Here is a 13,224-nt window from a genome sequence, read left to right on the forward strand (position 1 = left end):
GAGAAGGGACCGTCAGTCTGAAGGATGAGTGGCTACGTAAACGAGTCCAGAAAGAACAAAATGGGTCGTCTGGTAGAAATAAAGAGGGCACCCAAGTGAGTGGAGGTGGGGGAGGGAGGGGCCCATGCCATACAGATATTCTCAGCTCGAAAGAGAACAAGCTGGAACTCATGTGGAAATAGCAATATTCTTGTCGTCTTCCCTTATTCCCTTCCAAATGAAGGATCACTGCTCCTCTTCATTTTGCCAAATAAAAGCAGGAAGAGGCAGCTGAGGACCCAGCCTCACCTAATTAACAAGAGCTCAGTCCCCAAGCATAAAAGAGGAGCCACAAGAGGCCATGGGTGACTTCAAAAGAAAACAAATACAAAGACTGACCCTAGAAGAGACAGCCACAGGGTTACCCTGGTTTAATAATACACGACTAAGGTTCTCATGAGAAATCGAAGCGACTTTCCTCCTAGCACGATTCACAGTCGAAAGGCTCGCAGTGCAGCCAGCACGCGCGCCCGGGGAGGGAGGCCAAGCCTACCTGGGAATGAAGTTCACTCGTGTGCAGGAAAAAAAACATACACGCAGGCAACACCTAATCCAGAAGACGACTTAAAAGGTAACTTGCCATTCAACTATTTTGGGAGCAGAGCGCCACGTAAACTTCCCGAGCCAGAAGGTTCTGTTTTACCTTTCTTTCAAGGGAAGGAGAGCAGGGCAGGCTGGAAGGCTATGCAAATGACGTGTGGGAAAGTCGCACCTTAAGTAAATAAGGGCACCGGTGCGTGCCTGGGCAGGAGTGGGAGGTGAGACGTGGAAAGAGAAAGGGCTCAACTCGGGAAACAAAGCCTGTTGTTCTGGCTGGGAGGACCCCCCCACCTCAGCCCTGGGCTTGTTCTGATGACAGCAGCACAAATTGCGCTCGGCTGCCTCTGGCTGATACTCATCTGGGCTCCGAGCAGGCTCAGGATCATTAGCAGCTCTTCAGATCTGACTTTCTCCAAACACCCTTAATTAGGAAGAGTTAAGGTGGGTGGACGCCCGCTCACCCCTCCCCAGCCATGCTGGTAAGTGCTGTTCAGCTGCTGCCCGTGGGGTAAGTGTTAACTACACACACACTCCAAGTGCAGAAGGGGCGACTTCAGGACAACCTGTTTCTACTCTACCTCCACCCGCCCTGAATCCCACGGCAGCCTCAGGTTCCACGTGCCCCATGGCAAGGGAGATGGAGAGAGGGAGGCGGAGTCTTACAGGGAGAAGCCACAGGTAATTCTCTCCCAAGCAGTGGCCCTCAAAACTCATTGAGCAGCAAAATTACTAGGTGAGCTGGTCCCAATGCAGATGTCTGGGCCCAAGAAACGGAGATTCCCCCGGTTTGGGCTGGAGCTGAGGAATCTGCATGTCCCCAGCTCCCTGGCTAGCTCTGGGAATCACACCTGGAGCACCGAGATTTGGGGGCACCTTTCCCAAGGTGTGGACCACCAGCAACGTTCAGGGTCACTCAGGCACGTGGAAGAATGCACTCTCGAGCCCACCTGGGACCTGTGGAACCCGCACGTGCATTTGAACTAGCACCCCAGGTTAAGTCACACTGGTTTAACTAGTACCCCAGGTTAAGTCGTACTGGTTTAACTAGCACCCCAGGTTAAGTCGCACTGGTTTAACTAGCACCCCAGGTTAAGTTGTACTGGTTTAACTAGCACCCCAGGTTAAGTTGCACTGGTTTAACTAGCACCCCAGGTTAAGTTGCACTGGTTTAACTAGCACCCCAGCTTAAGTCGCACTGGTCTAGACTCCATTTCCTAAATTTCCCACGGCCCAAACTAGAGTCACTCTGGGGGCAAAAGCAGCAGGCCCAGGGGACCCAAGCGGGGGTCTGAGTAAATCTGTTAAGCCTAACAATTTGGGAGGAGGGAGCAGAAAGTGTGAGACTGAGTCAAAATGCTGCAGACACCGGCAACGTCTCAGGAAACGAGCCTTTCCCAGGTTGGCGTCAGGTGTATCTCAGTAAGTTCCCAAAACTCATCAAGAAGGGGTCGGGCAGGCGGAGCCTCGGCTTGGCTTCTGCATTGTTCCTGGACCATAAAGAGCAGACTTCAAAGGCCAGCAGCTGAAGTCTCCATTCGTCAGGCTCACCCACAGAGACTCCAGCGCAGCCACTAGCCTCTCGCCGGGCCGGCCCCCACTGCCAAGGGCCCGAGAGCGGAGAGCCTCCTAATCCCATCCTAAAAAACGCCCCACTTTCCCGGCTGATGGGAAAAGGCAGGGAGGGCAGGGGAGCAGAGAGCCAGAGCGCCTCACCCACAGCCGCCATCTGCTCCATTAGCACTTTAAGCTGAAGACTTTACAAACGTGTTATCAATTTACAGAGCGGTTAATAATACATGAAGTCACCGACTATGCCCATAAGAGGTTTTTTCCCCCTCCCGTTTTTCCAAGAGAGAAGTGTGTGCATTCCACCAAACAGCTGGTATAATTTAATAAGCTTCGGATGTTGCTATTTGAATTTTTTTTAAAAAAAACTTTGTCCTCAAAAAAAAAAATCCAGAGTAAAGTCATTTTCCCACTTGCATTAAAGGAAAACATTAAAAGAAAAAAAAAAAAACAAAACATCGCTGTTTACCTGCAGTCACCTGGGAGTTTGCAGGACCCATGATTGAGACTGCAGCCCTGTCGGCAAATAGCTGTAAAAAAGAGAGAGTAGACTTGTCAGCCCATGACCTGTTTCTTGTACAGTCACCACTGCTAGAACGGTCTAGTACCTTAAGCTGACAAAATTCACGATTTTGAGAGACCTCATCTCAGGTCCACCACAGAGAGAGGAAGATGGGAGCTGCCCAAATGACAAATGCCGCTTTGGACTTCAGGGCTACATTAGCAAACCCTCAAAACATGATATTGTTTGGGGATAGGATGCAGGCAAGTTGTGGGGGGGGGGCCTCACCCCGACACTGAAACAATAGAGGCTTTGCTGCCCCGTCAATTCCCACCCTGCCCATCTCGCCAAAAGAAAGGTCTGGCCAGTCCTTCTCCATCCTCACTGCCCCATCCAGGCTCATTCAGAAGAGCCCTGGGCTTCTAAACCCACAGGAGCTCCAGAGCCAGTCAGGCCGCTGCCTGGGGCAGCTAATGGGGTGGGGGCAGTGGGAGACCCGGGGCCCATCTGCAGAGCTTTCCTCGCAAAGTGATTCCACTTTCATTGAAGAGAGAGCGAGAATAAGAATTCTACGCAGAGAGTTTAAGTAATTATTACTGATTTCAGAAATGCCAACTTAAAACATTTAACACAGCAATTCCTTCTTTCCTCTGCATTCCAAAAAAGCCATGGTTTTTAAACTTTTGTTTCCAGGTACTTAAGAGCAGGACTGCCCAGGAGACTTGCAAGCTCCTCCCTCCTCCCACCCTCAGTCATGTTTCAGAACAAATCTGTGTTTGATTTCACGTTTATCTTGAAAGGACTTGCCTAACGACGTGAACTTGACAGAGGATGTTCGTGAGAGGCTATCACAGGGTTAACTAGTTACCCAGGAAGTCACTAGGAAACGGAATCACCCAGTTCCAGCCGAGGGGGCTGGGAGAGTGGACAGAGCATCTGGAAACTTCTACCGCGCTGGATGCACTCTAGCCGGCACGCGTGGACAGCCCAGGCCTGCCGCCCATGCCACATCCCCCATACCAGGCCCCCAAAGAGGCTCAGCGAAAGCTTGCCACCAGGTGGCCCCGATCTCAGGCGCTGCCGTCCCTACAGGCTGTGCAGGCTGGACTGGGCTAAGCCAGTGCCACCTGGCATGTGCTCCGGGTCGGGTTCCTTGGAAGCAGAGCCTGAGAGAGGCATTCGGGGACAGGAGGAAAGGATGGCGGGACGTCACTCTGGTGGGGGAAGAGCGAGGAGCCGAGCAAGCCAGTGGGTCTGCTGGACCCACGGAGGCTCTGCACTGGGAGCTGTATCAGCGTCAAGAGCAGGGGGTGCTGGCCTCTGCGGCCCTGACGTCAGCTATTCACTGAGCGGGAGAGACGGGCCCATGGAGTGAGCTCCTGCTTGGCCAAGGACAACTCGCAGCCACCACGCCCAGCAGCCGGGGCAGGTGCACCTGCCAGGAAGAGGGGCTCCTGACAGGGCACCACAGGCAGCCTCTGCCTTCTGCACCTTCACGCTGCGGGCCTCGACCGCGCCACCGGGCCCCCTGGCCGCTGGCGGAGCGAGGGGCAGCCCCCTGGGCTGTACCTTTGTTACATTCGGGGCCCATCCAGCCTTCCATGCAAGTCTTGTTGCCGTTCTGGTCGCAGGCATAATGGCCAAAGAAGTCATCTCGGGGTCGGCAGAACTTGTTGCAGCCAAAGCCGTAGTAGTGGTCGTCGCAGGTAACACGGATCTGGTACTCAAAGTGAGCCAGCCCCGTGTTCTGCTTCAGCGTCTGCCACTGGCGGCTGGGGTTGATCATGCCCGAGTGGGACGCCTTTTCGATAATGCTGTCGGGTTCTAGAAGCAAAACACATGTACCTATGAACCGCATGAACAGTCACGCCCTCCTTCCCTGACCACGCTGCAATTTTTAAAAACAAAGACGGGGGCCCGCAGTGTAAGATTCAAGCAATACAAAAGAGCAGAGAAGGAAAACGTGCCCCCTCCCATGAGGCAGTAAGTTACTGCTTATGGACTCTTTAACAGGCACCTGCTCTGTCCTTGTCTGGGAAAAGCATTAACGAACTCTCCCGGTTCCCACCTCGGCGCGCTTCACTCAGTTTTGGCCGTTTGCTATTTATACAGCAACGCCCTGTGAACATCGAGCCGACTGGCCCTCGCACGGCTCCAACCGGAAGAAAATCTCCCAAAGAAGTGCCAAGTCAGAGCAAAACCTTCCACTTCTGCCCAGAGAGCTTCCCAAAGCACCCACCAACACAGGAAACTGCGCTTCCCGAAAGCAGTGCCAAATGCTGTATGTTATCAAACTTTCTGATCTTTGCCTGATAGGTAAGAGGTAGGTCTTGTTTTAATTAGCATTTAATTGAGTGAAGCTGGATATTCTTTCATGTGTTTATAAAACCATTTCTAGTTGTTCCTCTGAACTGCAACCTCTCTCTCCCCTTTGCCAACTTTTCTACTTTGCCGTGAGGCCTACTGATTTGCAAATGCTCTTTACATATCGTAGAAGATAGCCCTTTATTGAACATTGCTCTTGAAGAAATTGTGTGATTCCGTGTAAAGGTTAGCAAGCTTTTCTCCCTCGGTTTTAGAGTTCTGGGTCTTGCTTAGAAAAGCTTTGTCTACTTCAAGGTTATTCTCTCTAGTGGAAGCCAACATAATAGACCGAGTTCCTTCAACATCGGTTTTATAAAAATTGTAAACATCGCTGCTTTTCAGCTGACATGAACAGCACCCACCATGGGCCGAGTGTGTTTTGCCCTCTCCCTTTGCCCAGAAGGCAGAGGGGAGAAGAATGCACCCCGTTTAGAAACAGGTAGCTCGAGCATCTGGGAGCCGAGGCGTGCCCTTTGAAAGCGCCCACCAGGGAAAAGAAATGCCTGGCGCACAAGCAGCTCTCGAGAGCAAGGAGAAGGGGGTCCGTGACCAAGGTCAGTGTACAACCGAGTCTGGGGGAAGAGGCAGGTACAAAAATAGCTCTAAAGGCCAGGTGCCAGGAGCTGACGGAGGGCCACGCAAAGCCCACACGCCTCTGTGAAAGCACCCCAGCCTGGCCGTGTTTGTTTTCTTAAGCACCTTGTCAAATTCAAGGCCACCTTGGAGACACAGAGTTAGGACATGCTTTCATTGCCTTTGTGATTCTTACTCACCCCACGCCCCTGTCTTTCTAGGCCCTGGGCCCGCTTCCCTGGCTCAGCACGCCCTGAAGGTGGCCAGGGGAAGAGAAGCTTCCCGTGGCCGCCTCCACACTCTAGTATTCCCTTCTGGGCTTCTTTAACTGCCCCGTGGGCAAGGAGTAACTAGCCCGCGTACCTGCAGCCCTGCACCAGAGCCACTTGCAGATAACACAGCACTACCCTAAGTTTTGCAAACAAACAGGGGCCAGGGAATGACAAAAATGTCCCTCCATTAAACGTGTGTTTGCTCTGCTAGTTCAATTAAGTGCAGTGGCTGCTGCCCCGTGGTTATGAGAAAGGCATCAGGCCTCTTGAGATGGTAATAAAGGAGTTATTTAAACACAAGAGCCATGCCTCAAAGGCTCGCAGCTTCTCTCAGGCAGGTGTCAACAACAAACTGCGCCCAGGAGGGTCCAGGGCCATCCTGATCATGTAGACCGAGGCTGGACTTGCAGCAGGCTCACAGCACTTTCTGCTTATTTCCAGGAAATGCTGTGAGGATCGCTCCAGAATCCTCAACGGGGCTAACGGGTCTGTATAAATAACTTCACACCCACGTGATGCATTTTTCCTAATGGAGCCAAGGCAGGGAGTTCTGTGGCTCTGACGCGCTCTCTGGTATCCCGGCGACTGAGACCAAGTTTGGTGCCTGCTTCCAGCAACCACCTAAGTCACGGTTCCTGGCCCAGCTTGGGACCTTCCAGAAACATCCGGCTCAATTCCCTGTCACCAGCCTCACCGTGCCTCCCTGCAAGTGCATGAAGCCCAGTCACCAACCCCCCCCCCCCCCCCCGCGGCCCCGCAGCGCGAGGAGGAGGTAACTGGAGGCGAGCCCCAGTGTAATCCCAGGACCCCACAAACTGGCGGGGGCCCGAGCCCAGAAGCCTAGGTGACGAGGACCTGGTCATAGGATGCCGACGCCCACCTGTGGACGAGGCATCAGGATAAAGAGGAACCTTTCCTGGGGAAGTGGGTGATATGGCCCTTCCCAGCCAGCTGTCCTGCAGTGTGACAGACATGACCCTGGAGGACTGATGACAGGAGGGGACAGGCTTAGGAAATACTTTCTGCACGTGAACAGCACCTGGATTTGTTTAAGCCAGGATGTGTTGAACCCTCCTAAACTCATATGAGAGTTCATCCCGGAGCCCCTGTTGGAGGGAGACCTTGGCCCCAAACAGCAGGACGTCTGCTGCTTGCTCTGGGCTCCGGGCGGCAGCAGTTAATTCCACCTGGGCTCCTCTGCATCCCTAAGTCTGCCCTCGTGGAGTGCGGTCCTTTGGGAGGGTCAGCAGGTGGAGGGAGGGAGAGGAGCAGTCCAGGCAGCGCAGACGGCAGGTGCAAAGGCCCCAGGGCAGGATGTCATGCATCTGAGGACAGGAAGGGACTGTTGGGGTATGGCACGTAAGATAAAGCTGGCAGGGGACAAGGCCGGGCCATGCAGGGCCTCGCAGGCCACCAGAAGACCCACCCCAAGAACACAAGCAAGCCACGGCGTGGTCGGTTTTAAGTAGAAGAGGTGACACGCGAGCATAGCTCGGAAAAGGCTACAGTGGCAGCAGACTGGAGGCAGCGTTGGCGGCGGATGTGGGGAGACCCGGGCAGACCAGAGCTGAGCGAAGTGCTGGGGACACCGCCTTGAGCGCTGGGGGTGGGTGGATGAGGACGCTGCGAGGGACGGAGGGTAGGACAGCCGTCCCGATCACCACGGGTGGTGCCCGGCCGGAGTGCCAGGGCCCGTCTTCAGCAAGGGCCCGCGGCAGGGCTGCTCTGGGGGCAGGGAGGCCCCATACTCAGCCCTGGGATGGGAGTCCACCATGCCTCGGAAGTACCACAAGAGGCTGGAACGGGCACGTGGCTCAAACCGCCGTCCCTTGTCACCTGGTTCAGTCCCACATGGTGGGCAAGTCCTTTCGGGGGGCCCGAAGGCACCTCCTCCCTGTCCCCGCCCAGTGACGGGCCATCTGCACCTGCGGAAGGCCCAGGAAATGCCGCACGGGGGCAAGGGGTCCCCAGCACTTTCCCGACGGGCGCCACACGGAGCGATGGAGACAGGCTCAGCCAGGTCCCCTCTGCCAGGTGGGCGGGTGACGGGTGGCCTTAGCAGTCCGCGGGGGGGGGGAAGCCGCGAGGGCTTGCAGAGCCTGCACCCTCCCCTGCCCGACGCTTGGTTACTGTGCACGCAGGGCGTGGTGACATGAGGCTCACACTGGCCCAACGTCTGTGGCAGAGGAGGGGGAAGGGGACACCAACAGGCACCTGGGAGCTGGCCGGCATCGCCACGACCACACACACAGCGGGGCAGGGTGCCCTCGGGGGACGGCAGGGTGGCCCCTGGGCCCTCACGAGTCCCGTCCCGGGCACAGCCAGATGCAGATGACCCCAAAGGACCTGGACTTAAGGCACCAAAGCAAGAGGAGGGGCCCGGTGGCTTGGGGTACAGGGGCCAAGCAGCCGGCCGTGAGCCCGGACGTCCACGTGGCCTGTGGCAGGTCCTCTCTGTGCCCACTCAGGGCACTGGCCACGCTAGACTCACATCAGAGGGCAAGCGGCGAAAGCGGGAAACAGGGTCAGCAATGGTAAAACGGCAAAGAAAGAGTCAGCAAGGTGGAGGAGAAAGGAAGGGCAGGGTACACGGAAGATGAGGGACAAAGAGAGGTGCTGGGCCAGCCCCCCTCACGCCACGCCCAGGAGTTTCACCTTGAACCAGGTTTTCCAAGGACAATACCCCAGGCCTGTCCTGAGAAGAGCGCGCTGGCCGGTGCAGCTCATGGGGGAAAGGACGTATGTTTAAACTACAAGTTATAAGCCAGGGGCTGCCATTCCAATCCGCGCTCTCCCTGCGTGCCCACCAAAACTGACTCCCCGGGTGGTTCTGAAAAGCAACCTGCCCTGAAAATGGAGCCACCTTTCAGAAAGGGACGAGGCGGGCAATGGCCGAGCTTTGGAATTCCGCTTCAATGGCAGGTCTGTGGAGCGCCGTGTGGGAACCCCAGGAGGGCCTGCGGGCGCCCCCCACCCCCCAAGTGAAATTTAAGGTCCGTCTTTAGAGCCCAGAGCTATATGGGCTTTATCTCTGATGAGAGATTAAACACTCAAAGTTTAAAAGGACTTTTAAAAAGTCACTACTTTGATCCTTTAGCAGCCTACAAGGTTTTAAAGTTGTAAAAACCATTAAGATCCCTATCCTGGAGCTAATCTAGGCCCCGCAGACCCCCAGCGAGCAGGAGCGCTGTCCTGGCCACTTAATATTCCCAGCTACGCTTCTGGGGGGACGTTAAGAAAGAAGCCCCCAGGAGGCCTGCCCTGGGGGAGCGGGGCCGGCAGAGGGGCCGGGAGAAGTTCCCGGGGCCCCGGGAGTCTTCGACAGGTGCAGCAGTCACGCAGTTCCACGCGCGCCCGGGGGACAGACCACCACTGTCGCGATACTTACGGACAGTGTCGTTACTGGAGTCCCACGCCTCCACGAGCAAAGTGTAGGACCTCTGCGAGACAGAGAAGCCACAGGTTAGCACCTCCAAAACGGGGGGTTCCCCCTTCACACCCACGCTTTCCAGGCCCCCCCCGGACCGCCCACGCGAACGCACAGCGCCAACCCCAAAGTCCTGCCTGCCATCGACGCGAGGTGGGTTTGAAACCAGACCAGCTCCCTCACCTCTAAAGCGCCCTCCCCAGGCTAAGTGACCCCTTTCCCCTGGCACGCCCCCCCCCCCAAATGGCATCATTCGGGCAGCTCCCAGGCTTCATCAGGAAATGCCACCTCCCTATACGTGGGCACTAAGCATATAGTTTTCCAGAACTTTCCAGAGTCTAACACAAATAATGGCTTCTAAGCTGGCTAGGTATTCTGTACGGGAGCGGGGAGGGGGGCAGGGGGATCCCCGTCCCGAGGAGGGCCGGGCACTGCTAAGGTTACATTTTGGCCCCTGGTGGGGCTGTCCCCAGGGAGGCCCCCTTTTCCTCTCCAAAACCCCTTTGAAAGCCCTGTCTGTGTGAGACCATCCCAGCTCCCACAAGTATCAGGTGACCCTAGGAAGCAGGAGGGGGTAGGTGCAAAGGGCTGCGAAACAAAGAGGCAGCCGATGTGGAAGAGGAGGGGGAGGACAAAGGGGGGGGGATACCTGCACACCCACGGGTGGTACTTATTGATGACCGTATCTGTCAATGAGATCTACACAAATCCATGACTACACAGATGCCCTGGATCTGGGCCCTTCCCAACCACTCTATCGAAGGCACCTTTTATCTTCCAGCTTTACAGCAGAATTCCATTCCGCCCCCCCCCCCCCAACAACCAGAAAGGAAAAAGAAAAAAAATCCAAGCCATTAACAAATTCCAGACTTTACTCAAATCTTCATGGTAATTCAGAACGAGGTCAGCCCCAGAAGAGACAGGGTTTAAATAAACCTTCTGCTATCTTGACCACCTGAGAAATATATATATACTGGGGAGAGGGGACAGCAGAGAAAAGGACTTGGATCTCTGTTATGCATCCTTGCTTTGCCATTGTCAGACAGGAATGCATGGGAAACGTACCACCAGAAAGACACTGCCACCAAGAGAAGAGAAGGCACCTACAGGGGAAGGCTAAATAAATACACAAGTGAAAGGAACTTCATTCATAACTCGGAGCAAGCCGGCTGTGCTGTGACACAGCAGGTCGACTCCAAATATAAAAATATCTTGCAATAGACCCTGCCTTGGAATTCAGCCCAAATATGTCTCATGCTCGGGCAGGACGAGGATTCCATTTCGTTCACTGATAACTGTGGAAAATGCTCAGAAGAGCAAGCAAAACCGGGCAAGCCGGGGCACATGCCCTGCCCGCTGCTGGTAGGGCCACCGGTCTAAAGCCACTGTTATCGTCGTTAATATTTTATTAGTGAAAGTGACACCTTACTTACAGCCTCTTTCAGTTTCCTAGGACTTCCTGCAAATTACAGGACTCTTCCCCAAGAGCAGTAAGAAATAATATTTCTCCACTGATCTGAGGCAAGAGCCAAGTCCAAACGAGGCCAGATGTGGGGCCGATTGTATATAATTAAGCCCGTCGTTGGCTGGCAACACCGGGTCCCACGTCCCTCGCTTCAACAATATTGTTGTAATTAATCCTCCGATTAAATACATCGATAGTGAGCCTTTTGACAGACTTGCACAAGCACTGAGCACCTAATACCCACGAACCCGGCCGGGAAGGCTGGCATTCCCTGCGGTGGAAGGCCGAGGAGGAGGGCAGCCATGGGCCTTGCACAAGAACTTGGATGCCCCAGCTGTCTCCCCGGCCCCCGCCAGCCCGGGAGACCTGGGAAGCTGCTGCCACCACCACCCCACTGCAGGGAAGGGGCACGGGCCGGTTCGGCTGTTGTCACACTGTTTCAGGGGTAGAGCTGGGGGCGGGCAGGGGGCAGCCGCAAAGCCCCCGTGTCGCCTCTCCCCCGTGGCTCAGAGAATGAATGATGGTTCTGGGACACGCCTCCTGGGGCAGGATTAGCCGAGTCCTGGGAGAAAAGGATTCTCTACCCCTCCCACCCCCGTCCCCACACCCGAGATCAACAATCGAGATAATTCAGCAACGAGTCCCGGTTGCTAGGGAACTCTAATTTTTCCCAGGCCCACGCCTGACCTCTGTACATCCCTGTCCAGGGGCCGAAGTCCCAGGTCACGCACACCTCGGAGCGCGCCGCAGGCCGCTGGGACCGAGTCGCCCCGTGCAGCCCCTGCCCGCGCGGGCCCGTCCTGAGGGCTCGAGAAAGCTCGGGAAAGGACGACGGGCGAGGCTTTGGGCTTGGCAAGTTCGTCCCCGAAGCCAAACCCCAGCCGATGCCCAGCTGCCCTGCTGGGTGTAAACTACAAAAGCCAAACCCACGGCCAGAGCCCGGGGGTGGTGGGTACCGCAGCCGGGCGCAGAGCAGGGGCGGGCTGGCTGGCAGGGCCTCGGGGCCGGGTGTGCGGAGCCAAGGCTGCCCCCCACCCTGCCCCGGCACCCCGGCCACGCCGCCGCTGGGTCCCCTTCTCCGCAGCCAGCAGGGGCACCCCCGAGGCAGCTGGTACCCCACCGGCACCCGGGCTGTGCCCCGTTCCACTTGACGGTGGTTACCCTGGCACCAGGCGGAGGGGTAGGCGCTTAATTGCCACATTAAGAAGAGGGGATGTGAGAAACAAAGGTAATTGTGTTGGCAGCTGGGCGCTTCCTTTTCCTGGCAACCGTGGCAGCCGCCTCCCCTCCTGCCAAGCGGAGGGACACCAAGCACCCCGCCAGCCAAGCGGCCGCCCGCGCCCAGCACCCAGAGAGCCCCGGCCGCGCCCGCGTGGGGACAGGCCTTGCAGGGGCGCCTCCTGGGAAGGCCCGCGTGCCCGCCGCCCCTGGGCGCCCTCAGTTGGCGCCGCGTGTGTCCGGGGCCCCCGCTCTGCTGACTCAACTGCTGCTTCCTGTTGCTTGTCCCGTATTAGCATTATTTTTGGAGAGGCCCCATTCTTTGCTAATCCTCCTTTCAGGCAGTCCAGCCACACTATTGTCCTGCCTGTGTCTGGGTGGCCAGAGCAGAATGTGTTTCCAGCCACAAAACGTTTAAAAAAAAAAAAAAAAAAACTCCGATTTCACACGCGGGCACGTAGCCACCCGCAAGCACACCAGAGCCGCGTTTCGGAGGGTCTGGGCAAGGTAAGGCCAGGAGAACGAACTCCCCAGCTAAGACGACCTTAGCTGCAGAAAGCGCTTCAGTCTGCATTGGTGACATTTCAATAGAGTCCGATCTGGTTACAAAGGGCGATTTTCTCATGAAAGCCTACCTCAAAGAGCAGCCCAGCGGCCCCAAAGCTCAAATCCAAATTTGAGGCCCCCATGAGCTGCCCCCACCCCATTCCCATCATTACCCTTACCTGCTTGAAAAGCATCCCCCTGATAATTAAATGCGCCAGTTACAAAAGGGTGGCGAGTTAATAGAATACCAAGGAGCCGGCCAAGCACAGCGGACGGTTCACACAGAGCAAGCCCAAACAAGAGGCCTTTCTACTGATTTACCAAAGCGCATAAAAACTGGGCTGAGCTGGAAGGGGACTCTGAATGGTTGACTACAAGCACGCCACTTTTTGCCACCGGGAGCCACAGGGGGAAACTTCCTCCCTGTGTGCACACGGCACTTGGGAGGACTGTCATCCCCGCCACAAAAGCAGAGGCCACACGGCAGCTGTGGTCCACGCAGGGATGGGGAGCCAGCGAGGGGGCCACGACACGGCCGCGGTGCCAAAACAAGGCTGGCCGCTTCTGAACCCAGAGCCCTCAGCACCACTTCAGAAAAAGCCAGGCATCATCACCTCCCACGCGCCCTGATGCATCTTCCTGGATTTGGGGTGGGCATCAGTTTGTTTGCACTTTTGTTTTCTTAAAAGCTAGAGCCAAGTGCCACCTCTGG

At 56.1% G+C, this 13,224-nt stretch overlaps 1 protein-coding gene across 1 annotated transcript in view; it reads right to left on the reverse strand.

Annotated features, from left to right (window-relative positions):
- Window positions 1–13,224, reverse strand: part of JAG1 (jagged canonical Notch ligand 1) — a 32,482-nt gene that overhangs the window by 13,905 nt on the left and 5,353 nt on the right. Inside the window, exons 3-5 of the mRNA XM_004461826.5 lie at window positions 9,245–9,296; window positions 4,217–4,471; window positions 2,615–2,675 (exon numbers count right to left, since the gene is read on the reverse strand). Coding sequence (XP_004461883.1) covers window positions 2,615–2,675; window positions 4,217–4,471; window positions 9,245–9,296 — 368 coding nt within the window. The remainder of the gene's footprint in view (window positions 1–2,614; window positions 2,676–4,216; window positions 4,472–9,244; window positions 9,297–13,224) is intronic.

Source organism: Dasypus novemcinctus, chromosome 24 (genome assembly GCF_030445035.2).
Source record: "Dasypus novemcinctus isolate mDasNov1 chromosome 24, mDasNov1.1.hap2, whole genome shotgun sequence".
Classification (NCBI taxonomy): Eukaryota; Metazoa; Chordata; class Mammalia; order Cingulata; family Dasypodidae; genus Dasypus; species Dasypus novemcinctus.